Below are 25505 nucleotides of genomic sequence, written 5' to 3'. Positions count from 1 at the left end.
GCAATTGTTACGCTTTGTACTTCCGGCTTTCGTATGCTTCAATGCCTGGCTCCTGAGCCCCCTGCCATGGTTCCCACGCTTTGGTGCGACGCACAAAGCTTCACGACGCGAAGAGGCAAGACAGCTTGCATTTAGATTCACGAAACTCTTCCTGATTACTTCGGCATCAACTACCCCCATGACAACGCGCACCAACAGAATGCGGACATGCTCTGAAACACCTGAGTGGTGACTCGTCGAAAGCGAGTTAGATTCGAGGATATCGTTCGCCCCGGTGGGAATATACCCTCGTTAGCCACCCAAACTCGTGAACCCCGCGTACACGAGACGAGAGTGTTCAAGTGAGGTGCTAGCTACCTTGACTCTGACTTTGCAACTCATGTCACCTCTTCCGCATCAGTAAATTGACCAAAGGGAGCCACTTATTTAATTAACGGTCCGTGGAATCAGATATCTAGCGTCGATTCGCCAGTTGATATTTGAACTTGTCCTGAAGACCCTTGCAAAGGTTCCTGTGGGTTTGGCAAGGGCACTTTCCAGCTACGATTGCTGAGGAAGGACACTAGGCAGTACTCTGCGCTGGTTGCGCGTAGAGGGCATTGACGATGCAAGATACGACATTGCACCCCCGCCTCGCCTAACTACCATGGCACCATCTAGGAATGGACATTGTGTCAAAGGGAGGATAGATAGGGGAGTCTTCTGGTTCGGGGACAATCTGTACCACAGGGGCTGTCCGAGTAAGCAGGGGGTGCCTATTGCGATCAAGCCGCATTACGATCGGGAAAGCCAGTTGGGACCATGCCAGCATGGCCTGGTGTGGCCTCTTGACGGGCTCTCAACAACCATCTGCCATCGAACCCTGAGAAGCCCTTCAGCCACTGCTGTATTCGTTTCGGTGAGTGTGTTTCATCGTCACCAAATAGCGTCGACATCATGATTTTCAGCATTCCTTTAGATTCTTCTTTTACATTGGCGGATACAGCCACCTTAATGAAAGGTACGCAATTCATATACAAAGCAAACTCGGACTTACTTTCCGCTCCTTAGCCCACACCCTCTATATACTCTCAAGCTAGTCTTCAGAGTCAGTTGGGCCAAGCGCCTTCCTGTCGAACATGTCTGCGACTGCACTCTTCTCTCTCATATCGAGCATGGGCGCCATCCAGATTGGCATCGTCATATCAAGCTTTCTCTTTGGAATCACGACTCTACAAGCGTTCTTCTACTACATCAATTACCCAAAGGATCCCCTGTATCTGAAATGCTTCGTGCGTGCCCTCCCCCCTGCGGTACCATAGCTTATGCTGACTCCTTGCTTCAGTCGGTTGTTGTATGGTAACCCCTTTCTCGGAGTCTTCCAAATCCACATCCAACTTCTCTGTGCAGGATCCTTGAGCTCGGCGGAATGATTTTTGCTGGTCATCTCCTCTACTCGGCAGCGATAACGCCGTACCGAGAGAATCCACTTCTCATGTTCTTAGATCCCCCATATCAGATTCTTGCGACCATACTAGCGAGCAACATGTCGGGATGTGTCGTCCAGGTGAGTGTTGCGATGGTTAATCGCCAAGACCACCTCTCACTTTCCTTCACCTTCGAACCCCGATAGCTGTACTTCGTCGAGCGGGTACGGAGGTTTACAAAGTTACTCTGGATAGCTATCATTTGCTGGACTCTCATATTATACACGTTCACCGGAACGCTCGTCATAGTCGTCGTCGCTTTCAAATCGGGCCTGGTCGAATATACACTGCACTGGAGATGGTTGACCATCAGTGGTTTAATTGTCTCTGCTGCGGTTGACATTTTTGTCGCTGTCATGATGTGCTGGAATTTGGGCCGCCAGAGAGGGTCGTTGTTTCGACAGTAAGATTTGTCTGTCCATTGGAGACGAACATCCTACTCAACTTACTTTTCTAGGTCGGCCACCCTGGTAGACAAGATAATTATGATGACTATCAGTGAGTAGTTTTTTGTTTCATTGCGTCTAGTTTGGGCACTTACACGACGGGATTAGCAACTGGGCTCATGACAAGGTATAGGGACAATGCCTCACTTAGAACTCGTGGATGCTGACAACTTTTTGTCAGCCTCGTAGCGGTGACAGCGGCGGTCCTGGTACGTCCGCGTCCTCTACTCTGGCTACTCAGTCTGACCTGCTTTACAGACCGTGACACTCCCCTATCATCGTAGGTCTTCACTCTCTAACGTGGGGCTACCCGACTTACAGTGCCCAGTGATTTATTTGGGAGTATACATATGTCTAGCGAGAGGTTTGTCCTGCTATTACTCCCAACGCCTCACAATTCTAACGCAATTTTCAGTCTACGCGAATTCCTATTTTGCTTCGTACGCATCTCGTATACTGAATCGCACCTCCCTGATATTTACTCTTGTTCTACAGATTAAACGCACGGCATAACTTGCGTGGAACCGACGCCATTGAGACCATCCAATTTACCCCTCGCTCTAATGCCTCCTCAAACGGCACCGCCGCCAGCGGTACGAATGTTTGATGCTTTTCACGCGTTATTTACTCATTCAACTATACTAGTAACGCTGCCGAAGCCACCCCATGCCACCTATCTCGGCCAGTACAAAATCGACTTAAATGGTAGTGAGCCCATTCTGAACATACATTAACCTTTTCCCATCGTCTTGTTGAACTCAATATCCGAACTTGTATTTGATAAACGCTAATTTATTGCTATCTTTTGATCAAAACATACTAGTTCAGGCGGCGAACTATTTCTGGGGCACCACTTTTGCTATACTGTGTCTTCGTCAACCTTTTCGAGCACACAAGGCGTTGTCATTGACCGAGTAGCCGATATCTTTTTACAGCTTTTGGTCTGCAGCCGCAGCACGTGACCAAATCACGGTAAGATCGGGCAAGCTGACCGAAGCGTTGACGACGACCTGAACGGCACAACGGTAACGTAAGTCGGACAGTCAGTCATGATCGATTTATCACTTCACTATGAATAGAGACTCGGACTACTGGAATACCGATGTTAGTTGCGATTGGCAAGGAGACTTGGCTTCCTTGACGAATCGGCCATGCCAGATGCATTTCACTGCGGCGTACCGCATAACCTTCTTGCAATTTTGCATCACCAAAATGCAAGTCATACTGACTCGCCCATACATCTAGAGCACATACTGTTCCGATGAGCCTGGCTTCGATGGCTTATATGCATCGGATTGCGGCTGGTCCGTGACTCAGCCAGGTTGAAGTAGGTAAGTCTTCATATGATCAATCCACAATTCACGCAATAACCTACAAGTACCGCGCCAGGTACCACAATGACATCATCTCTCTTCTTGTATTGCATCGCTTCGCCTTGATGAAGATGTGGTTTACGCGTCCATGCCATAGCTGACAAAGTGCACTTATCTCAACCACCCCCGCAGCGACATTCCTGCTCGCGCCCGGCCATGGTGGTTTTCAAACCGACGCGCAAGACTTCCGACATCATTTGCACTACCCGGCCGTCCGTAGTCACCTTGAATAGCGGGCTCGGGCACATACAAACCTGGAATGGCTGTATATAAGGTAGGATGTTGGTGGGGTACGAGCAGCAGCAATCAAACAAGACTCGAACATGGATACTACCAGTACCTTGATTCCAGAAATCCAGAAACTTCGCAAAGGCGAAGCTTGCATGTACTGCAGGTACGCCTTGTTTGATCTATATCGACGAAACAGTCGTTAATCCTCCTCTCTAGACGTCGCAAGATGGTGCGTGGTACGGTAGCGCCTCCTGACCATGGTCTCACTGTGTTCCTAGAAATGCGACGGTGCACGACCCATTTGCGGCCAATGCATGCGAGGCGACAGGGCCGAAGACTGCGAATACGCTGCCAATTCCAGTTACTCGAGAACACAAGGCCTCGAAGACACCATTGCTAGGATGGAAGCACGTATCCGCGAACTCGAGAATCCGGACAATGGGCAGGGTGCTAAGCTTGTCTTGCGCAACCCATATTTTGCAAATGAGTTCCAGCAGCTCCCTAGCAGCGACCTTCCCGTTAGTTCGCATGTTGCCCCAAGTAAGCATCAGCCGTCTAAGATGAGATTTCACTAATATTCCACGGTAGATGCGCAACAAGCAGCCTCGTCCAACCTCTGGTGGATCTTGGATGAACCGCCGATGCATATGAGAGATAATTTGTATGTGCCCCAATCTTTCCCTATACCTTTGCTCACGGCACCAACAGCATCGATAGATTCCTACAGTCTGCCGTAGAGATCGGCTTCTTCTTGAACACGAACAGATTCAGGCAAAGCTCACTCAGAGACCTACCACATGGGCATCATGAAAGACCCCATCCCGTTCTTCTGTCTGCAGCTTACCTTTGGGGCATACATCTGACCGGCGAACCTTATACACAGCATGAGGATGCTATACTTACCAGAGCGCTATCTCAGCTGACCGGGTCTTTATCAAGTACCCACCCCCAAAGGATCATGCATACCATCCAAGCCAAAGTTCTCCTTATCCATTACCTCTACGCGAACGGCCGTCTCTTGGAAGGCAAATACCATACTAGCTCGGTCGTCGGTCTCGCCCTAGCGGCTCGCCTGAACAAGGTCCGTAGCAGCGAAGTGATCGATGGGAATCCCCTTCCCGCTCCTGTTGATTCGGTTGAAGAAGGTGAACGGATCCGTGCGTGCTGGACCATTTTCTCCTTGGATAAATGTTGGGCCGTGGCCTTCGATTCCCCACCAAACACCCACTGCCCCGCTGAGATGGCGGGTCAACAACTTGATACACCATGGCCACTAGAAATGGCTGAATACGAACAAGTGAGTGCATTCTCGTAGCCTAATTAAGTAATTGATCCCGACCGTACGTGTCTTGAAGGGCTTGCTTTCCGAGCACGGAACTAGTAACAGAACAAGCTACACCTTGCAGAACTTCCTTAACGAAGTTCCAGCCTCCGACTCTGGTGACTCTGCGTTAGGGTTCCTGGCCAAAGGGGCAATTCTGTGGGAATTATCTACCAAGATTTTCCATCAGTTCAGAGGTAAAGCACTCTTCAGCAAAGTTTGGAACCGGCATACTGATTTGAATTTAGCCGCGTCTGGGCAAACACTTGCGACGCACATTGATACATTTAAACGTCTCGATCGTCTCATTGATCAAGTCATCGCCTCCATCGAAAGAGCGTCCTTGGGGCGCAAGGAATACATCTTGCCTCGCTGCATCGCGAGCGCTGCGGCCATTCGCCTGCATTCTGGCTTGGCGAACGCAAACCCCTTGTCTCGAGGCAAATGTTTAATAGCGGCCGAAGCGATTGTGCTGTCACTTAACTCCATTCCAGACTTAGACTCGGCGTACGCCAACCCAATCATAGCAGTGAGCTCCCTCCTCACACTCGCCCTCTTCGCACCGTTTCTCATTGCCGTTCTATCACATTTTTCTAGTCCGCGTGGACAGCGGCTTCGCAAGTCATCTCCAGCGAGGTCACTTTATGGCGTTCGGTAGTTGACACCGTTGGTACGCATGAAGTCGAGAGGGCTGAGCGTGACCTCAAGCGTATCTTTAACGCCGGCCTGAATGTAATGACCGTCTTGGCGGAGCGTTCTCAACTTATTCGTAAGCACTTGGGTTTACCTTCTTCTCTCTGCCAATGCATTCCGTGCCGATCACATCGCCTCCAGGTTACCAAGAGGAATTGACTCAACAGAGTTATATCGCACTATTTGGGTTGTAACGTAGAACCGTTCATCTAAGTTTCAATTTGAAATACGAGTACATATCCGATGAATCCTACTCCAGCCTATTCACGTAAAGAACAATGCATTTTGTGCTAACTGATATGTATGATATGCAAAACGAGCGATGTGATGGCAGATCAAAACGAATAAACACGAAAACAAATAGTAACACTGCTGTTAGCTCATCTCATCAAAACATAAACATATACACTCAGAATTCCTATTTCCGCGTCCACATCAATATTCATTTTTACCTTCGCTCATAATAGAGCCTCGTGAATCCTTAGCCTCTACGCACGCTCAAGAGCCGCACGATTCGCCTCCGCTTTGGCTTCTAAGCTAAAGTCGGAGAGAGCGACGGTTTCTGTGCCGACTCTGATGCCACTAATTGCATCTGAAGCAGGGTACTTGTCTTCTTCGCCTCGTTGAGTCTCTCCATAACTTTCGCGCTTGAACCGCGGGACGCTGACTGCGCTGACGCCTTGTCGACTATTAGAGTAGACGTAGACGGACTCTTGACCACCGATGTTGCGAAGCCGATTTCGAGAGTTGAGCATAGCTAGGAAGCTGTTGACATATACTAGATGGGGAAGCGACAATAGTAAGGCGAGGGGATATCGAGGTAGCGATGTGACACATACGCTGGGCGCTGATGAACTCTATGACCATTGCCCATATACTTTCGGGCTTCGCAATGAGCTGAACGGAGGAAACATAAATTCTCCTTCATCTCACAGATATGTTCAGACTTACGATGATTGTTTGGGCAATGACGACGATGCTATACACGTAATGTTAGCCAGTGAAGAGGGGATACAGACCACTATAGTTACGTCGTGAGAAGGAACCGATTCATCGAATATACCAGCAGTGTTTTGATCAGTTTCATCGACCTGAGTATATGTAAGACGTGGGTGGCGTATATTCCAGACAGACGAGCTCACTTGGTAAAGCCACGGGCGTCATACAGGATGATGCACAGGGTTGCTGAGACCGTTGCATCTAGCACAACCCTGAGGATGTAATACGGGACCATTGCAGTGAACTGACGCCATGAAAGCTATGAGAATAGATGGTGCTAGTAAATTGGATCGCACGTACAACAGCTTCGTGGAGACGAAGTAGGTCCCACAAGTGGAACCTACACGGGGTTGCGGTAAGGATTGGCGAAAGACGTCCACGCTGCAGAACCACTTACAAGCTGTAAGCGAAATCTGCACATCCAGGTCAAAGCGGGTAGAATCATGAATGTATGAGAGACGTACAAACACCGAATCCTAACGAGGAAATTTCAAAAAGAAAGTACTGAGAATAAGACAAATAGCACATACCCGTTTGCGCGGCGAGAAGGAGTATCTGAGGAAAAATTAGCTGGCCGTTAACGGGTACACGCACGAGAAAAGCTGACCATAGTGCCGGTTAGTAGTTTCCGCCAACGTTTCGTCACTTCACAACATAGCTCGTTAGGCAAAGGATATAAATGACTATGCGAATAAGCCATACTCAAGTAGATCATTCGAACAAAGAATCTAATAAGATGTGTCTTTAGGACGTCTTGGATGAATTGTAGGACGGCACTTACATTTGAAGGACGAAGCAAATGAAGATCTTAACAAAAGGGATCGCAATGAGGAGCGAGCCAGAGGGATGACAGATAACATGAGCGTACCCCGACTGTAACCCCAGCCTGACAAGGTACATCGAAAATCGTTAGAATTGATACATTAGTAAAGCTATAGGTGTACACACATAAACCGACCTATTGGTGGAAATGATTGGTGGGGTTGAGCAGGGAGGGTGAAAAGGAACGCACCATTCGCCATCGGGCAGGATTTCTGGACGAGTGTAGCTTTTGACCTAGTGCAAATAGATCATAAGTTCGATGCTTCGCGTCAGCGTTTGAGTGGTGCCAACTACTAACCGAATAATGCCAGACCGTATGAGAAACTACTAAGGTTAGCAAGCGCTCGGCTAGATGAAGATAATCCAGCATACGGAAGATTGCATGGAGGGTAGCGAGAACCCTAACGCATCGATTACTCAACAAGGGGTCTCATGATTACAGGAGACTATGCTCACCAAATAGAGCCAACCTACTCGTTCGCGCTAAGGGTTAAATACTACCTACCACAAATCAGTTCGTCAAAACGCACCAGTGTTTTCATTCGGAGGGAATCTTTGGGATAGCTTATATAGTACAAGTATGCCTGGACGGTAAATAACAGTAAGTGGACGTAGATTTACCAGCGGAAATCCGGACTTGCCTGAAGACTAGCGATTCCATACAGCGCCAACATGACCTGACATGAGACAAGGGAAGCACCTGTGGCAAGGCTTAACCCACTGCTCGGCCTGGTTCGAGGGAGCTGCTTACCATAGATTTCCTCGTACATGCTTTGAGGCATTGGCGTTGGGCGATCCGGGAGGCCAGACATGATGAGCGTTGAGGGAGGGATCGCGGGGGAAAGGATAACAAGAAAAGCGAGTGGAAGGGGCTTAAAGTCGTCAGCGATAACCAAATAGGGAATGCAGGGAACAAGTACACCCTGAAACCTTGAACAAAAGGGACGATGAGGTCTCCATGCAAAAAATCTTTGCCACCCCAGATTGGCACCGGTGCCATGTCAAGGTAATTGATCTTATAGGGCTCAGATTTGGAGCGAGTATCATATCATACCATTGCGAAAAGGATTCAAGCAAGGTACTTGCTTAGAACGGAAGCAACCGCGGGGGCGGTGTCGGCGCCCGCCCCAGCCGCCCGCTTAGGAATCGTAGACGCCCTTAGACGCTTCAAGGTACACGCATGATTCGGACGAGAATCTAGAAGTGAAACATAAACGTGGCTGGCAGTTGGGCTCCAGAGATTCGAGAAATTCGGCATAAGGGTCGATTTTAGGTTGTTGACATGGACCAAGTAGTGCTTATCTATCCCAGGGATTTACAATCCCGATTTTTTAGACTGCAATCGTCCACCTCCATGTACCAGCGACTCGTGTGCGTGAGATTTGCATCCGAACGGAATCATATTTTCCGTTTGATTTTCTGATGAGTGACAGTGTTGAATGAATCTTGGCCGCAAAAAATAGATAACACTTCGGATCCGGAGTTGCAATTTGACATCGACAGGGACCAGGGTTTCACATTCTAAACAGAACGGTGCCCGCTTCATACTGACCCATAGAGGACGTGATTGCGATTGTATTGAATACAAGGAGAGTTGGAGGAGAGGATATACACATACTGTGGATTATACAGGATGTCGCTGATTAATCGAGCAGACAACAGGCAGCCCAAGGATCGTTGAACTCCAGATGGAACGTTGCAATTAATCGTGCCGACAACGTTGTCAGGTGGCGTGTCGAGCGAAGAGTCGAGCAACTTTCGGCGTTTGAGACCCTTTCAAGCTCAACGAATCAAATCTTTCAAAGGTCACTGGAATAAAATTGACGACGTCCATCATGAAATGGTCCACAAAACGGACATGTAAGTAGCAAAGTACAACTACACAGTGAGAACGTAGGGAAGCTCAACATGTGGGACATTCTCGGTTTTCAAGTAGTCCAAGAAAGGATCAGAGTCGCTAACCCTTTGGCAAATGAGAGAAATCGGTGCGCTAGACTTAGTGGCTCGATAGCTTAGAGTTTGCGGGACTAAAGCTGCCGAATTGCTGTTGGAGGTTGTCCTACGCTGATCCTTCGCAACCACAATGATTTGTAAAGCGGGAAAAGATATTCCCGAGGTGTTACCGTCGGTGTTACGCATGAGAAAAAGTGCAACCATCAGAGAGGTCAGCCCGTTGCGAGGAAGCTGAATCTTTCTCAGATTCTCCAAATGACCGAAAGACAGAAGCCAGTCTTCAGCGGAGAACGATGATATGTCGCAGCAAAAGTATGATAGTTGAGGAATGGCCATAATTTCGGTGACTGGGACAAGGAGCGGGTACAATGGTCGATTCGCCAGTATCACGAGTTCGGCAGTGGGTACCTGGCAGCTGGAGCCTTGGAGTTGAACACGAAGACGACCAGGGCTTTCAATAAGGTGCATCTTGACTAGATCAGAAGACGATGCGGGGCCATACAGATCCGCAAGTCGTCGGGCGATAGCGAAGACGTGGGGCTGCGGGCTTTCGTTTGCGATAGCGGCAAGCGATAAATCGATAATCTTTGGGAGCTGGACGCTGCAGATGAATCGAGCAATTGCTTGCGCGGCGTCGCCTACACAGAGGTATTCGAGGCTTTCCAAGTTCGACGTTTGTTTCTGGGGATAATATAGATGACTAGCCGTTCGCGGTAATGATGTATTGACTTCGAGGTGGGTCAAATTTGGCATCTGGCCCAGAAGGTCGGCAAAGTCGCGAATGGAGCACATGATGGGTGAATGGATAATGTGGAGTTGCCGCAAGCTGTCGAAATTTGCACTAGGCCAGGTGATCTTGCAATGCATCAGCTTGAGCATCTGCAGTTCGGGGACGGTTTCCATAAAAAAGGTCAGAGCAGCCTCGACGTCGTAGAAACACTCCGCGCTGCAGATGCTTAGCATGCGAAGTCGAGGTGCGCGAAATGAAGCCTTTTGCATGTGTGCGACTGTGCTTGAGATCGTCCTAAAATCTACGTCCAACTTGAGTCCTTGTATATTCGTAGTCCCGCAGAAAAGACCAGTGGCCTCGATAAATCTGGACGAGAGTTGAGGAGTAGTCAAGGCGACGCGGAGAGGACTAGCGCGGGCCCGTTCAAGGAACACGAGAGTGCGTTGAGGCGAAGAAAAGTCAATATGAGTCCACAGAGATGAGTCATTAATTGCCGTAGCACGCCATAGAGCGCAGACGTGAGTAATATAAAGCAGAGTCGGGTCGCGGGCTTCCTTAGGGCGTTTTTTGCACTTGTGCTTGATATGAAGCTGGGGCATCGGACTTTCTATATGTCGATTTACGGCCAGCTTGAATATCAGGGAGAGTATTTCGACCGGGAGGCAGTGAATAGTTTTGGTTGGAGGATCCATCGAACAGCCGTCGATTTTTGGGAGAGGAATAGAAGTGTGATATGAAGGATTACAGAGTTTTAGTTGAGAGTGTGAATCGTCGCGGGAGAGACAGAACCAAGTCGGCCAGACAAACTCTTATACAGGCTGCCGGAGATCCAAAACCACAGGTGGCTCATTGTCATTGCCACGGATATCATTGACACTGGCCTCCAAATGGCCACCTCGTAAAGCAAATGGTGTGTCGTTCGCATGGCCAGAAACCTTCTGGGGCCCGGCGCCGCGTGAGAACGTGAGGCATAGTGTGCCGCTTTATTCGACTTGTACGGGCTCAACCCAGATGACAAAGAACAACTGAGCATAGATGGTCTCTTAGGATCGTTGTCGCAAGTCGCAGTGGATTGGACCAGGTCGTACTCGTGGGTGTGCTTTGGGTAGTGACAGGAGCAGCCGTGTGAAAATTTGAACCACTAAGTTCAATCCCAACTTTATCTCAGCTTCAGCCAGTCAGTACGTATAGCGGCGCCAACAAACCATCAGCGTATCAGGTCGGACGCCGTTACTCCTGCAACGCCGTGGTCCTCGAAGCTGTTGATATATCCGCGTCTTTGGTTTACGTAAAGAAGATGCCCAGCCACAGGAAGTTCATCTTCGCTCACGACTTCGTCATTGGAGGACGAATCACACCTCATCGCGGCATCTGGACGCGTCGGACGTTTCGAAGCGAAGTCGAAGAAAGTAGCCGCTAGGTTACTTGGGAAGTCTCGGTTGTTCCTCGAGGACCCAACGATAACGCCGCGAATGGTAATCGACGACACACACTTTTGCTTGGATCTCGGACGAACGACGCCCACGACTCCCAAGGCGGTCGGCGCCAGTATACCTCCTCTTCTGCGACATAGCCATCTCAAATTGATCCACCGAAGCTGGATCTAACTCTCATGAACCCCTCCGGCTTTCCGTTTGATTCGCACTTGCTGCTGCTCTTCGCCTCAGCCCTCTTCTCGTATGTTCGGCGAGGTACATCTCCAGTGACAATATTGAGTCGAAATGGGGAACCAATCCCGCCTGCTGTGCTGCTTCGAAATGATCCGCTTCTCCCTGGTTGCACTCAGGGGTATACTCAGCATTCGGGCGATGGAAGGACCACTATACACCTATTCTTGGGTCACTCCAAAAAGTTGATGCAATGTAACTGGTCGCCCTTCCTCCCTGCTGGAAAGCTCGAGGAAGCTGCCCAAGAGGCCCGCCTTATTCTCTGCGGATTTGCGAGGCTAGAAGAACACACGGGATAGGCTAATCTATTCAATCAACCATGCGCTCTCACCACAAGTTACTTCTAGCAGAACCTAGCCTTATATACTTCGTTCCTGCCCTCTACACTACCCGAGGGCAGCGTGAAGCAAAAGAGTGTAATGTGGCTATCGAGTCTAAGAGGCTTAGACCGCTATTGTAACGCCCTAAGCTGAATGGCGAAGAGGACCGAAGGCAAGTCGTAACTTCTCCCTGCCTTGGCTTACACTCCTATGCCGAACGCCAAATTGACACCTTTCTACAGTGTCCTATTCTACCCTTCCCGGTCAGTCCGCTCCTGTCCTTGCGTATGCCACAGTCATTCATTGGTGCTCGTACGATGCCTGATGTCATGGTGTCCGTCCCCACACTGATAGCTTCAGTCATCGACCCACCATCAGGCAGGGGAAAGCGATAGTGATCCATCGCTGCAGTCCGGCGCCCCGCGGGATTTCTGCTCCCTTGACACAGTCCAGTCGCTTCCCACCCGGGTTCAGCCCCTTACCAGCACGTCTTACACGGAGTTCGACGCGACTCTGGTGATAGGTTGGTGGACAGACAGGAGTCCCGGAGATGTTGGAATGGACGATTGGGTGGTGGCTGAACGCGGTGTGTGTTCGAAATGCGATTTCTCCGGAGTGTGCAGCTGATCTGTAGTGTTTATCGCCGTCTCAGACAGGCCGGTCGCAGTCCGTGCTGACCTCTGCATCGTGGGCGCCACAATCAAGACACTCGGTCACTATCGGGGCCCAATCAGCTCGGACTACGGTCCGCCGTGGTGAAATTAAGGTCTGTTCGGTATTTCAGTCAGGCGTTCATTTGGTCTTATTCAGCGGCTCCCGGGTAGCACCGTCTTGACTTGGAATATATTGCGTTCTGGTCTGCAAGTATCATTACTCATATGCTTTACGACAGACGAAGATGCTTTACTCCTTGCCTCGCGGCGTCTTGCACCGCCTACTTCTTTGGATGATACACAGAACCGTTACCGTGCGCTGCGATAACTGCCCAATAGCCAGTTTCGCAACACGATGTCCCTGTCATGATTGGGGATCAGGTTGTAGTGCTCGAATGGGAGAGCTGACCCACTCATCTAAGCGCATGCTCAGGAGGTCATCTGATTTGTTCGATACGGCGAGATCCAAGTGTGAGGGCATGCGATAGAGATCGTGGACAAACTTTTTAGCTCGCTGTCTCTGTCATTACATTATCTCGGGATGGTGCGTGATTGATTACTTGACCATTTCGGCTTTATTGCGGCAAGATGCAAGCAATAGTAGGTAGGCTCAACGTAGGTGAGCTCAATGGTCTTCAAAGATGTTCAATGTTGAATTGTCGATAACAGTTATTTAGAAGAGTCGACCGTGCATACTGCTTGGGTGATTAGGCACGCTTCGTGACTTGGTCATGCGAAGGTAAGTATGTACGTTATATAAATATCATACTTCTCTCTTACCACGCCCGTAAGAGCCGTCCAAGCTTCAAGGTTGCTTCTACATCAAAAGGTTGCGGGTTGAGCATGCCGAGACTAGCTTGAACTCATTCTGACATCCGGAATTTCGCTCGCATAGAGTTAATTGAACATGTCCCAAAGGCCGACCCATTTGTACAGAGAGATTATCGAACTGAGCGCCACCAGATTTCTCGATGCGAAAAGGCATAGTCAATCTTCTGTGGCGTTGCCCGGCTCAAAGAAAGTTTCCGGTCGCGTAATGGTGCTGGAATTGGTTCTTGAAGATATCGGGGGTGAGCTGCGAGTCTCGTTCGCGTCGTATCCATTTCCCCGGCTGAGTTCGAGAAGGGATATGGCGATATTACCTAGGTATGCCAGTCGGAGAAGGACTCCTGAGGTAGAGTCGCCGCGGCTACTCGGACGTGGGCGCCGCGTTGGAAATTCGGAAGCTGAGTGTCACGATTAGCAGACTGCGTGCTGACAGATTTTTGCCGGGCTTGTAGCGTCTAGACGGCGTCCAGCAATCTGAAGGAATGCAGTCATAGTGGACCCAGAGTCAATCTTGCCTGGCACTGAGGCGACTCCAAGATTAGCCTGGGAAAGGGCGCACGTGGAACAATACTTCTGCTGCAAAAGGAATCTGATTGCCCAAACAAGGTAATTAAGCCTCACCGATGAAAAGCGATTCGGGCGTCATAAACTCCCACGGGCTTTTAGCTCCCATGGTGTTGAGCAGTTTGCGTTCCGGACTATATGTATTTCAACTTACGGAGGGTCACAAAGTTCAAGATGCCTATTTGTCATCCAACTCCAGAATATATAAAGAGAGCACTAGCCATCGACATGCCCATCCCTCCTTTCTTCCCTTCCTCCACCATCTCTTCGCCTCTCTCGCGGCCTCCCTCTTCCTCCAGTTCCTGGCAGCGTCGCGCAGGTTCTCGCCTTCTTGGATTACACTCACCAAACGATAAGCGAATTCCTACCCCATTCATCTCAAGCAACCATGATTTCAGCGATCCTCTTCACCATCTCCCACAACCTCTTCTTCGCCGTCGCCACCGCCATCTCTTCCTGCCTCGTCGTTCGCGCCATCTACAACCTCTTCTACTCACCTCTTAGCGTCATTCCCGGCCCATGGTACGCTGCGGTCTCGGATCTCTGGATCACATATCACGTCTTGCGACTCGAACAATGCAAAACCATCCAGGCTCTCTTTGAACAATACGGCCCAGTCGTGCGCATTGGACCGAACAAAGTGGTTTTCCGCGACATTTCTACGATGCGTAGCGTGTACTCAATCCACAAGTTCGACAAAAGTGGTTACTACAAGAGCCTCCTCACGTACGTTTGAGCTTCTTGATTGCCTGTTGTCGCGCGGCTGACGTAGATGCCACATTTGACAGTAACGAAAATGATCATGCGTACGTATATCGCGCATATATGCTGCAAAAGACACTTATTATGTCTAGTATGACTACTTTGGGCCACGCCGAACACTCCATGCGTCGCAAGGCGTACGCTCCCCACTACACCCCTGCAAATCTCGCTAGATTCCAAACGGAGATGCAGGAAGCCACTCTTGAGTTGGTAAATGTAAGTTGAATCGCCGGCCCGGCACACAAATGCTTATTCAAAGTACCCCAGACACTCGAAGGTATTAAAGGCAAGAGCCCTTTGGAATGCTTGTCGACTTTCCGTCACTTCATGGTCGACTTGGTCGTCATGAACTCATATGGGTATCATCTCGGTGCTCTTAGAAGATGGGCAACAGGCGCGGAGGACCTACTTTGTAATGCCATCAGCGACTTCCCTAAACGTGGCATCCTCGTATGTGGACGGTTCTGCTTACAGGTGTATCAGGGAACTCAGCCTTACTACTTTAGCGCAGCGCCGTTTCAACCTGGGCATGGGACATGGTCTGCCGCATCCCAAACCGACGATGGAGGATGATGTGCAACTCTGATAAGATCATGGCCGAAGTAAGTCAATGTTAAATGGAGCTGTATACTCAGCCCTGACAGCTTTCATGTAACCTTTTTAGTTCGTTAGTCAGCGCGTGTATGATATGCGCGCTCAGGTAAATTCTGGAAGATTGGCGGAGAGCGAAAGGCCACCTATGCTTCAACGTTTACTCCAACACAAATATGCCTCTACTAACCAACTCATGCCCGATCTCGACATCATCTCCGAATGCATGGGTCACCTGTAAGTAATCCCAGTCAAGAACACTCATGCGTCCGCTGACGTTTAGTTTAACGGGTTCAGAATCGCCGGTTCTGACACGACATCTACTTCTCTTTCCTACTTTTTCTGGGAAGTGAGCCGTCGGTCGGACGTCATGAAGAGATTGCGCGCCGAGATCGACGAGGTTATGCAAGATGCCAAGGTCATACCAGACATTTCGGTCTTGCAATCGCTGCCTTATCTGAATGCATTCATCAAAGAAGGCAAGTTTGTTACCTTCCAAATTATACCTGCCGGTGTTTACAATCAAGCATGCAGGGCTTCGCCTCTACGGAGCTGCTCCAAGTCTCCTTGAACGCGTAGTTCCTGCATCTACGACCAAGAACGGTTCAGTGAGCGAAGCTTTCGACCTCCTGGGGTTCGCTTTGCCCGCCGGCACCATTGTCTCCACTCAGGCTTGGTCTATGCATCGGGACGACTCCATATTCCCATCCCCAGATACGTTCTTACCGGAGCGGTGGCTGGAGTCAAATACTTCCCCAGAAGAGCTGGCGTTGATGTCGCAGCACATGATGCCGTTCGGGACGGGCACACGTGTATGTGGCGGGCAGAACCTTGCCCAAATTGTCATGAGAATGGTGGTAGCGGCTGTTGTAAGAAACTTCGACATTGTGGCACCAAGTGAAACAAACGAAAGGACGATGGAAATGAAAGACAGCTTTGTGAGTGACCGAGCCATGGCCGTGTATCTCCTTTTTGACCGCGATTGGCCCGCAGGTCATCTTCCCTGCTTCCATGGAATGCAAACTCGCATTCATTCCCCGCAATTAACTTGCGAAACCCCATCCACCATATTTGCATGGCGTGCATGCATACCCCTTGATACTCTCACCCCACGAACCCTTCGCGACGGCCACTCTATTTATTAACCATTCACATTCCAATTGTTTTCTACCATGTTGTCCCGCTTTCGGTGCGTCTGATGTTGTTCGTTCCGTGGTCATATCACCCAATATCATGCTACATTGGCTCTGATTAATTCCCCATTCCCCACATCGCTTTCTGCTACCCATCCCCTTCGGAATCTTTCCCCTTGTGTCCTCGCCAGTAGGCACTGTTACCAATACCCCAGTTCATGTTTATCCCTACACCCACGCTCCTTCTCTTTACTGTATAGCTAGTATAATATTCGTCGCCCCGGCATGGCATGGGTTGGACTGGTAAATCACTTGTAACTCTTTCGATAGTGTACTAATGGCTCTCCAATACCTTTACCTCATTTTTGGTTTGCTTATTGCTGACGCGGATAGGTAATGCTGACCTTTCCATTCAGGTCACACCACTAGGTGTATAGGACTTCGTTCCGAGTCTGGCACTCATAAAAATGGATACCGTGGATGCGTCAGGGCCTTCACGGACTTCCAACCAGGCGCCACTGATTGCGTTAATGAGAATTTCCCAAAATCAGGGACAGCAGTGCGCTGCAGTGTATTGGGGGCGATCTTGTTCGTAAAATCGCTGTTTAATACAGCTGCGCTATTGGAGTTAAACAAGCTGCTCTAACGTGGTCGGTATATACCCTTGAAAACGCGTTGACCGCTACAAAGTAGCCGCAAGTGAAACTTTCAATATGACCCTACATCAATACAATATACAAATTTACGTCGGGGGGTTCATGAATGCTGAATAGCAGTTATTGTGGCGGCAGACCGAGGCTTTATTTCGCATTCAAAAGGTTCTGGATGACTGCAGAGATATGGGGGATATCAGCATAATCGTCTTTGAATGAACAAATCAGACTCACCTAATAGAACCATCCAAGAACTTTCCGGATGGTAGACGGGGTTTCCCGTCGACGCCGACTGGTGGGCGAATATCTAAGGCGGCGAGGACATTGGCACAGAGGAGCCACATTGAAGCATCAGCGAGATGGGAACCTGATCACCACATGAAAATCGTGTGGTCAAACAGAGTTTAGGAAACTATAACAGCGGAGAGACATACCAGGGCAGCTTCTATTTCATAGGAACCAGAATCGATCAGTTAAACTGACGGGGTTTGTTAGGCGGGTTACTCACCGTCGACCAAAACCATACACATAATCTCTGGGGTCCTTGTCCTTTGCTGGGTGGTCCAGTGTTTCAAGGAAACGTTCAGGCTTAAATACATCAGGGTCGGGATATGTACTTGGGTTATGGAAGAACCGCCTGAACAGGGAGCGACAACGCGGCATGAGATTGGGACAGAGACACACAAAGAGTTACGCACCAGACGTTGGAGAGGAGCATAGTGCCTTTAGGAATAAAATAACCGTCGTGGATATCGTCCTCACTGGCGACGTGCGGGAGACCTTCGCAGATGTTAGTGAAGATGGCATAGCATCAGAAGAAGTGCTCACCTAGCGGTGCGAATGTATAACACCTCATTGTCTCAATAAACAAAGCATCAACGTAGGGCAGCCGAGCCCTATCGGCTAACGTTGGCAGTACACCGTGGCCCAAGACGGTGTCGAGTTCTTCTTGCGCCCGGATTTGGTGGGAAGTGTGGTAGGTCATGGCCAGGAAGAAGCATTCAATTCCACCGACTGTCTATACTCGACAGCATCAGTGGGAAAAGTAAAACCCAGCATGGAAGCAGCGCACCGTGTCGGCGCCTCCGCTATATATACCAGCAGCAGCCCATTTGATGAGTTTCTCCTCTTCCGAGTCCGGGTTTCTATGGTCGAGCTGGGAGGTGAGGAAAGACTTTTGCGCTGTTCCTTGCGACTAAACCAACATTTATTGATGAGTGAACACGCGGATTGGAAAACAACGTACCATCTGCTTCTTCACCCATTGGTATGGCTGATCGAGCATTTGTTCAAGCGTATTGTGATACTTGGATGCTTTCCGCTTCCAGCCTGCCCCGGGGAACCATGAGGGCACGTACTGGACTGGTGGAACATTGGGCGATGAGCTTAAAATTTCCACCCGAAATGGCACGATTTAGACTCACGACTGGGGAAAACGTCGACCATGAAGGCACCGGTTACCGTTGTTTCTGAGAATTGGTCCATGGCTTCGTTGACAAGCTTGACGAGCCCATCATCCTGAGACGAGGCCTTATATCCGTACGTGAGAGTGAGGACGATCGAACCGGCGAATCTTGTCGAGACTTAGTCGAGGCTTTCTCCAGAGAAACGATCACTCACTTGAATGCATGCTCGACCCACTTCTCAGGCTTCCCCACAACACTCTTCAGAAATCTGTGCGTCTCTTCATTCAGAGTGTCGTCGAAGGCATCGACTTTGGCCCGAGTACCCATAAAACCGGCGAACAGCTTCCGGTATTCCGACCATCTCTTTCCAAAGGGAATTAACGCTGGGCCCGCGCCCCATCCGACTAAATCCCCGGCCATAATGAGTTGAGGCCTATCGGAATATATCTTGGACTTCTTGTCGAGCATATCAACGGCATATTTGGGGTCATTGAGGATCATAATATGCTTGCCCAGAACCGAGAGATGCGTGATTCCACCTGGAGTGACCTTAGTGAACACGACATAATTCGCATTGCGGAAGCTGATAGACGTACCGTACTTCTCCTCGAACTCGGCGAACCCTAACCATGGCTGGCTCTGCGGTAGATCTGCAACGTTGCCGACCAGCGGTAAACCTTTCGGACCAGGAGGAAGAGGCGCCGGAGCGCGCTTCGTTGAACTCATATGAGCCACGATCAGCGCTGTGAGTATAATGGCGGCCCCTCCAATGGTGTAGTTATCCATCGTGGTCATGTCGAAAATTTGCTGGAGGAAGATAGGCAGGAGGGCGAGCTGGAGCCCACCAACGGGTGCTGGACTTAATCTAGCCGGACGCAAAGGTACACAAAAGCAGGGACGCGTTCGAACCTGAATGATAGCAGGTTTTAGCGCAGCACGCGGCAGTTGTTGCACCTATCTAAGGCAAGGAATTTGTAGATGCAATTTGTGCACGTCATCAACATTTACGAAGACGATTGATGCAGCAGTTGGCACGACGAGTTCAGAGAGTGCCAAGTACACCCGTTCAGTCTCAAAACTATGCAAAATGTTCCATTTATGATAAACGACAGTGGGTTGGCTATCCAGTAGACCAACAGGGAGATACGTATATATGTACTGCAGACGGATGATCCATGTAATCTAAAAATGCAAGAATGTCAATGCTAACGCTACAACTAATGAGTAATAGATATAAAGGAAGGTGATAAGAAAAGGAGGGTCGTATGAGAAAAGATATCAGGCAAAGTCGAAGGCAACGTCAGCCTGCCACGAGTCTTCGTATACATTCCATAAGGCGACCAGAACCAGTCTGGGGAAAGTGGCGCTGCTGAGGGGCCAAGTAGGGTCAGAGGAGGTCGCATAAGCTGTGTGCTGAATTCCGCTATAAGCACAATGTCGGTTTTAAATATAAGAAGAGACATACCGAGATGTAGTTGACGTAATTGTCAGTAATAGCCCGAGCAAGTTGAAGGCGAGTCATCGGTCCACTGGAGGTTACAACTTCGACTGAACGAGTCCATTCGACGTGTTGGTAGCCAGGCCACTGAGATAAAAAGTAGGTTAGGCGGTTTACAAGCCATTATCACAGGCGAATACTTACGCAGATTCTGAATGTGATGCGCCGGACGTTGGCCGGGAAGACAATATCGTTGGCCCCAAACATCATAGAACCCAATGCCGGTGCGCCTCTGGCGGAGATCTCGTTCATTCGGATTCCTTGGCCATGATACCCGTTCATGTCGAATGTGATAGGTCTATTCTGGTTCGTGCGACCGAAAGAGGCACCCCACTTAGACGAAGGTGTGAAAAGGAGCTGGGGGACTCGCTTGCGCTTCGCCGACAAGAAAGGAGGGACGGCGCTGCCAAGGGAGGAGAACCCGGACTGCTGGCCAGATTGGATAGTAGGGTGGATAGGATTGTAGTAAGCCATTTGGAATATCAGTGTAGATTCGATGAGAGGCTGAGAGGTTGATTTGATGAGGAGAATCGCCAGCCATAGTCGAGCTTAAGTACTGGCATAATGTGGACGATGGTCCACCGTCAAAGGGTGTAGCCACAGTAGCTTTGAGCAGGAAAAGCGGCCAGCAGCCAAAGACTGGCCATAGACCACTTGAGGCAGAGAAAGCGGCCACAGTCAAAGCGCCGACAATCACCAGTCTTTCGTGGCATTTCCTACTTGACGATCGGGATTGAGTGCGGATCTGCGTCTTTGTTAGGGAATCACATATGTTGCTGGTACGAGGAGACGATGAAGTAAAGCCAATGACTGAAAGATAAATCGATAATGCGCAGGGGTGAATGATTGAACTTGGTGACTATAGAGAGTGGTACGCCCTTGGTTAATGTCACAAAGCAAAGCGATGTGATGTAATGGCCTCATGGCGCGCGGCCAAAGGCCATTGTCCACCATTATCCGTTTGCTTTGTGGGGCCCCAGGCCGAGAGTACAGTAGGGCGTGTGGCCCGTGGCTCCGTTTTTAGTTGAGACCCGAGTGAAGGCCGGTGGCTAGGCGCTGATTGAAGGGGACTTGAAGAGTTTTCAAGTTGAAAGTTGGATCAACGTTGTAGACGAAAAGCGCGCCTACGACCCTGGTGGGAAGTAGATCACGTGTGATATTTTGAGCCTCAGTTCGAAAGTCAGTCCGAATACCTCAGCGCGTAGGCCGGTGTCGGTTGAATACTTCCATGAAGCGGCCTACACAAATTGATCATGAGCCAAGAAAGCGCAAGAAGACGCACGAAGAAGCCCCCTGTGAGCCACCTCCTGCTCTCCTCGACCTTCTCGACTTCACGAGCGTTGAACTCGGCGAAAGCTCCGAGGTAGCGACGCGTTTTGATCGGATTGCGAAGGCCCTCCTACAAGAGTATCATATAGAACTGACGAACGAGGAGGGAACCACGCACGAGTACAATATCCTGGAACTGGAATTTTACTTGAAGGCGGATGGACATGGGGATCCCTTTACGCACGGGAGCGAGGAACAGAAAATTAGTGGGAATTGGTCAGTCGAAATTTCATGCACTAAGTTTGGGCTCACCTTCAACATCTGCGTTGACTAGGTATTTTCATCGCGCACCTAGGCGTTCCGCCAACCCTGACCACAGTGCGACGAGTTTGACTGGTTACAGAGGTGGCACGCGCAAGGGACTCGACCTTACCATCGGAAAACCACCAGTTTCAGCGACCACGTCTCCGTATTTCTCTTGCGCTGCGACCGCGGCCACTTCTAATAACATCGATATTCGGGGAGGTATCCTCCTTCGTACCATTCAACGACGCGATAACTCGTCGCAGGTGATCTCTGGGCCTTCCCTACTCGTGGATGAAATTCTTCGCGCGAGCTCTGTGCAAAAGATTCCTGAGTTAGTCGACCAGAAATGGGGTGGTGATCGGTCCGCATTCAGATCTTCGACCAAGTCAAGTACAGTGTTGCGCCTGACATGTTCGACATCGAACCGCGATCTCACAGTCTATCGTTCTCCAAGGATTGGCTTGGATCTCTCACATCCAGGTACCGCCGCCGCCCCTTCCGATAAACGCGTAACGTACCTCTCTAGAGCCTACCGTTACTTCGTGCAGCCTGCTCTCTTGACGGCGAATGGCCGCTGTCAGACACTATTGGGCGTGTACGAACAATCCGCTGATGACGGCCTTTCTGAGGAGAAGATGCACCGGAGAATATCAGAGCTAACTGGCATCAAACTTCAGACCGTAGAAAAGTATCTCCGAGACTATCAAACCGGTATTTCGGACGGTGATCTCACGATTTTCATTGGGCCATCTGGAAAGGGCGTTTGCTCGTCTCCGAGCAGGTACCTTCAGATGATGGGCGCTTTGCGAACGTTCCAGCAATCTTGAAGACTCTCCTCTCCCTTTGTATATATTGTCCTGCTACTCGCTTTGTTGGACTGAGGCGGATCCGCATTTCTCAAACTTCACCCCAACTTTCGACCAACGCCGTCGACCCTCACTCGTCCAATTAGGTTACTACAGCCCCAATATTGAGACGCGAATTGTCAATACCCTTAGTAATGCAGCTCCATAAAAGTCCTGAACGCGTAACCTTTGTAAGTGAATTCTTCGGCCAATGAAAGAACACAAACTCACGGACGTCAGCCCTTTAGGTACGCTGGCAGTTCTATGGTTAAAATTATCTGTTCTCACTGTCAAATAGTGGATGGATGGAGTTAATGATATGATCCACCGTTATTACTGTTCTACGGTCGTTCTATGCTATTCATTCGCATTCTGTAGACGAGATATAGAGGTGAGTCTCGTATCTTCCATCTTATCTTGCTTATACTCAGCACGTCATGCAGGGCAAATTTTCATTGGTCGTAGCTTGAATTGCATGCTGTAAGAATCATGATGCTGTAAGGTGCTCGGCATCCAAGGTTGACTATAACTGTCCCACAGTTCAGAACTTCGGTATCCAGGTATGTGGTCGCCCCTCCCTGCTCCAACATCAAGGATCTCTTGGAGTTCTCCTGCGGTCCGGGAGCACCACAGTCTCCGACCACGAGACTGATGTCTTCGCCTATGGATGGCACCAGAGTGCGAGCCAAATGGTCCCGCTCTCATTTTGGGCGATAAGGGTGTCGCCCTATAGCTTCCGGAGTGATCGACAACACGCATTCTCGACCTCATGCGAAAACATGACGCATGACGCATTTCATAGAAGCACTCGTGGGTGAAGGCTATTTACGATATTAAATTAGACTGCAGGGCCCAGAGACCTCCTTCCGAGCAATCGCCTAACAAAAGCATGATGGACGGAGGCTTCAGCTCCCAGCTCACTTAGAAAGAACTGCGGCTTGCTTATCTTTGTAAAATATTCAGCCGGCGTGAGTTCTGGATCGAATATAGCATGCTTTGTCTTTGGTCACAATGACGGTAGAAAAAGGCAAGGTCACCGCCAGTGCTATGAGTGTCCTTGGTCAGAAGATATCGGAGTGGCGTGTACTTGGGCACGTGGGCATCATGGAATGTTTGTGATATTGCCGTGTCAAGCGGTGAAGCGCTTCACCGAAAACCTTTTAGCTTTGTATCTCTCACTCTCGATAGCCTGGTGCTACCCCCGTCCTGTCCCTTTTCCCACTACAATGGTCTACAATCCGCAGAGCGTAAATGCCATCATCAAGGACCAACTCTATCTCGGAAAGTAAGTCAAAGACGTCAACCTTGTCGTTGTGTCGAGATACTTATGTCCTGGCTCTTTTACCAGCTTGGCGGCCGCGCAGTCTGTCGATCTCCGGAAGAAGATTGGTATCACGCACATAGTTTCCGTGTGTCCCGAATACCCATCAACGGGCCCGAACCATCTCGCCATCGCCGTGCACGATTCCGAGTATGAGAATTTGTTGATACACCTCCCCAATGCCTGTCGCTTCATCCAAGCCGCTATGGACAACGGTGGTAAAGTGCTTGTTCACTGCGTAATGGGTATTTCTCGGAGTACCACGGTCGTGTGCGCCTACCGTGAGTTCTCTTTCCACTCTTGGCTGTCAGATGCTCAAAAGCGCGCGGGAACCCAGTGATGAAGACCAGACGGATGTCCCCTTCGTCGGCGATTCGTTTTGTTAGACGATGTAAGAGTCTTGCAACCTATGGCCTTTGTTCGACGCACTTACCCTCTGGTAGGGCGGCCGTGCGTGCATCCAAACTACGGCTTTGTACGACAATTACATGCCTTTGCCGATTGCGGGTACGATCCTTCGCCGGAAAACAAAGCTTACATCGCTTGGAAGCGAAGCCAATCCCGCAATGTCACCAACTTCTTGAAGACCGTCGTCGACACCACGCCTGTTATTCCGGAGCAATTGTACTTAAGCAGGTCAGCCCCCTTCTCATGATCGTTGTCCCTTGGCTTACTCCCATCCTTCCTCTTTCAGCGACTTTCCCAAGGACCCAGAGCAGGCGGAAGCATTGCTTCTCGACCTGGGAATTACTCACTTCCTTACACTGTCGCCTGCCGAGTGTGCTACCAATATACCCTCTGTCAAATACCACCACAAGAACATCGGTCCCAGCAAAGACTCGCTACTTTTGGCGCTACCGGAGATCTGTGATTTCATTAACGAGGCCATAACGAACGACGGGGAGGTTCTGATATATTCGGTCGTGGAGTCTCGGGCGTGTACAGCTGCATGCGCGTACTGTGCGTTCATCATCCTTTCCACCGTCCCCACCTACTCACTTCTTTTAACCTCCTTCTCTTCGCTCAGTGATGTCCTCGCGGCGCATCCATCCAGACGCAGCCTATTCACTACTGCAGAATGGTAAAATAACCTCTACGGCCTTCCCTCTTTCCGCCTCCAAGTTTAGCTGATCCTCCGCGCGATATAGCTCTTCCTCTCTTCAACCCTACTGCGAACTTCTCTAAACATCTTGAGCTATTCAATGCTTGCCGCTACCATCCTACCGCCGACCATCCCCTTGTCCGGGCGTGGAGCGGCAACGACAAACTCAAGTCCAGAAAGGCTTCTTCACCTACTCGCAGCGGGGACCCTAAGGATCTGAATACCAATGCGTCGGCGCTCTCGGCCGCTGCTGCTTGCATGTTGAGCGAAACTGGCTTTGACATGGCTGCTTTCGGCGAGACACTGGCCAAGATTCAGCGGCAACATCTCGTCTGATATACGGACAGCCCTCAACCTCACCTGCCGGTCGGCGTTTTGCCGAACCCTAACGACACTACTGGGATGACACCAGCTCTCCCCTCTGGACTCTTACTCTCGTCGATCAACAATGTACACCTTCGGCAGAGTACAGACGGACGGCTCTCTTTAGAGCCTCTTCGTCATTAAATACAGCAACGTATTCTTGGGGTTCACCCTTATTATACTTACGAAC

At 49.9% G+C, this 25505-nt stretch overlaps 9 protein-coding genes across 9 annotated transcripts; 5 read left to right on the top strand and 4 right to left on the bottom strand.

Moving 5' to 3' along the window:
• Positions 1 to 1118: 1118 nt before the first annotated feature.
• On the top strand, positions 1119 to 2646 carry PC9H_004499 (uncharacterized protein; the record flags this gene model as incomplete). Its single annotated transcript, XM_036774083.1, has 11 exons — positions 1119 to 1271; positions 1325 to 1338; positions 1390 to 1546; positions 1613 to 1869; positions 1924 to 1964; positions 2021 to 2039; positions 2094 to 2121; positions 2171 to 2276; positions 2328 to 2352; positions 2408 to 2505; positions 2558 to 2646. 11 exons carry the CDS (start codon positions 1119 to 1121, stop codon positions 2644 to 2646), a joined length of 987 nt encoding a protein of 328 aa, XP_036632585.1.
• Positions 2647 to 3608: 962 nt separating this feature from the next.
• On the top strand, positions 3609 to 5724 carry PC9H_004498 (uncharacterized protein; the record flags this gene model as incomplete). The annotated part of the gene is made up of 9 exons (XM_036774082.1): positions 3609 to 3679; positions 3733 to 3745; positions 3795 to 4056; positions 4105 to 4177; positions 4225 to 4827; positions 4898 to 5034; positions 5086 to 5366; positions 5435 to 5606; positions 5672 to 5724. 9 exons carry the CDS (start codon positions 3609 to 3611, stop codon positions 5722 to 5724), a joined length of 1665 nt encoding a protein of 554 aa, XP_036632584.1.
• Positions 5725 to 6018: 294 nt separating this feature from the next.
• Positions 6019 to 8163, bottom strand: PC9H_004497 (uncharacterized protein; the record flags this gene model as incomplete). Its single annotated transcript, XM_036774081.1, has 21 exons — positions 6019 to 6308; positions 6370 to 6427; positions 6482 to 6509; positions 6562 to 6621; positions 6673 to 6773; positions 6830 to 6869; positions 6927 to 6942; positions 6994 to 7005; positions 7060 to 7084; positions 7137 to 7174; positions 7232 to 7257; positions 7311 to 7336; positions 7398 to 7415; positions 7478 to 7487; positions 7542 to 7585; positions 7650 to 7675; positions 7724 to 7752; positions 7808 to 7821; positions 7882 to 7915; positions 7973 to 8051; positions 8103 to 8163. The coding sequence occupies 21 exons, from the start codon at positions 8161 to 8163 to the stop codon at positions 6019 to 6021; spliced, it is 1035 nt and encodes a 344-aa protein (XP_036632583.1).
• Positions 8164 to 9229: 1066 nt separating this feature from the next.
• PC9H_004496 (uncharacterized protein) lies at positions 9230 to 10726 on the bottom strand (the record flags this gene model as incomplete). Its single annotated transcript, XM_036774080.1, has 1 exon — positions 9230 to 10726. One exon carries the CDS (start codon positions 10724 to 10726, stop codon positions 9230 to 9232), a length of 1497 nt encoding a protein of 498 aa, XP_036632582.1.
• Positions 10727 to 14454: 3728 nt separating this feature from the next.
• Positions 14455 to 16466, top strand: PC9H_004495 (uncharacterized protein; the record flags this gene model as incomplete). The annotated part of the gene is made up of 9 exons (XM_036774079.1): positions 14455 to 14792; positions 14855 to 14872; positions 14921 to 15044; positions 15096 to 15278; positions 15335 to 15430; positions 15493 to 15656; positions 15717 to 15898; positions 15954 to 16357; positions 16413 to 16466. 9 exons carry the CDS (start codon positions 14455 to 14457, stop codon positions 16464 to 16466), a joined length of 1563 nt encoding a protein of 520 aa, XP_036632581.1.
• An 842-nt stretch (positions 16467 to 17308) lies between these two features.
• PC9H_004494 (uncharacterized protein) lies at positions 17309 to 19397 on the bottom strand (the record flags this gene model as incomplete). Its single annotated transcript, XM_036774078.1, has 11 exons — positions 17309 to 17381; positions 17440 to 17572; positions 17640 to 17650; positions 17714 to 17842; positions 17904 to 17985; positions 18034 to 18223; positions 18278 to 18400; positions 18452 to 18567; positions 18630 to 18778; positions 18826 to 19150; positions 19208 to 19397. 11 exons carry the CDS (start codon positions 19395 to 19397, stop codon positions 17309 to 17311), a joined length of 1521 nt encoding a protein of 506 aa, XP_036632580.1.
• Positions 19398 to 19889: 492 nt separating this feature from the next.
• On the bottom strand, positions 19890 to 20583 carry PC9H_004493 (uncharacterized protein; the record flags this gene model as incomplete). The annotated part of the gene is made up of 3 exons (XM_036774077.1): positions 19890 to 20024; positions 20077 to 20196; positions 20254 to 20583. 3 exons carry the CDS (start codon positions 20581 to 20583, stop codon positions 19890 to 19892), a joined length of 585 nt encoding a protein of 194 aa, XP_036632579.1.
• Positions 20584 to 21337: 754 nt separating this feature from the next.
• Positions 21338 to 22511, top strand: PC9H_004492 (uncharacterized protein; the record flags this gene model as incomplete). Its single annotated transcript, XM_036774076.1, has 2 exons — positions 21338 to 21654; positions 21713 to 22511. The coding sequence occupies 2 exons, from the start codon at positions 21338 to 21340 to the stop codon at positions 22509 to 22511; spliced, it is 1116 nt and encodes a 371-aa protein (XP_036632578.1).
• A 1244-nt stretch (positions 22512 to 23755) lies between these two features.
• PC9H_004491 (uncharacterized protein) lies at positions 23756 to 25288 on the top strand (the record flags this gene model as incomplete). Its single annotated transcript, XM_036774075.1, has 5 exons — positions 23756 to 23814; positions 23878 to 24131; positions 24294 to 24486; positions 24545 to 24810; positions 24999 to 25288. 5 exons carry the CDS (start codon positions 23756 to 23758, stop codon positions 25286 to 25288), a joined length of 1062 nt encoding a protein of 353 aa, XP_036632577.1.
• Between the last annotated feature and the right edge of the window lie 217 nt (positions 25289 to 25505).

Source organism: Pleurotus ostreatus (genome assembly GCF_014466165.1).
Source record: "Pleurotus ostreatus strain PC9 chromosome Unknown scaffold_3, whole genome shotgun sequence".
NCBI lineage: Eukaryota > Fungi > Basidiomycota > Agaricomycetes > Agaricales > Pleurotaceae > Pleurotus > Pleurotus ostreatus.
The sequence above is the reverse complement of the archived record's forward strand: the minus strand, read 5'-3'. Positions and strand labels throughout refer to the sequence as shown.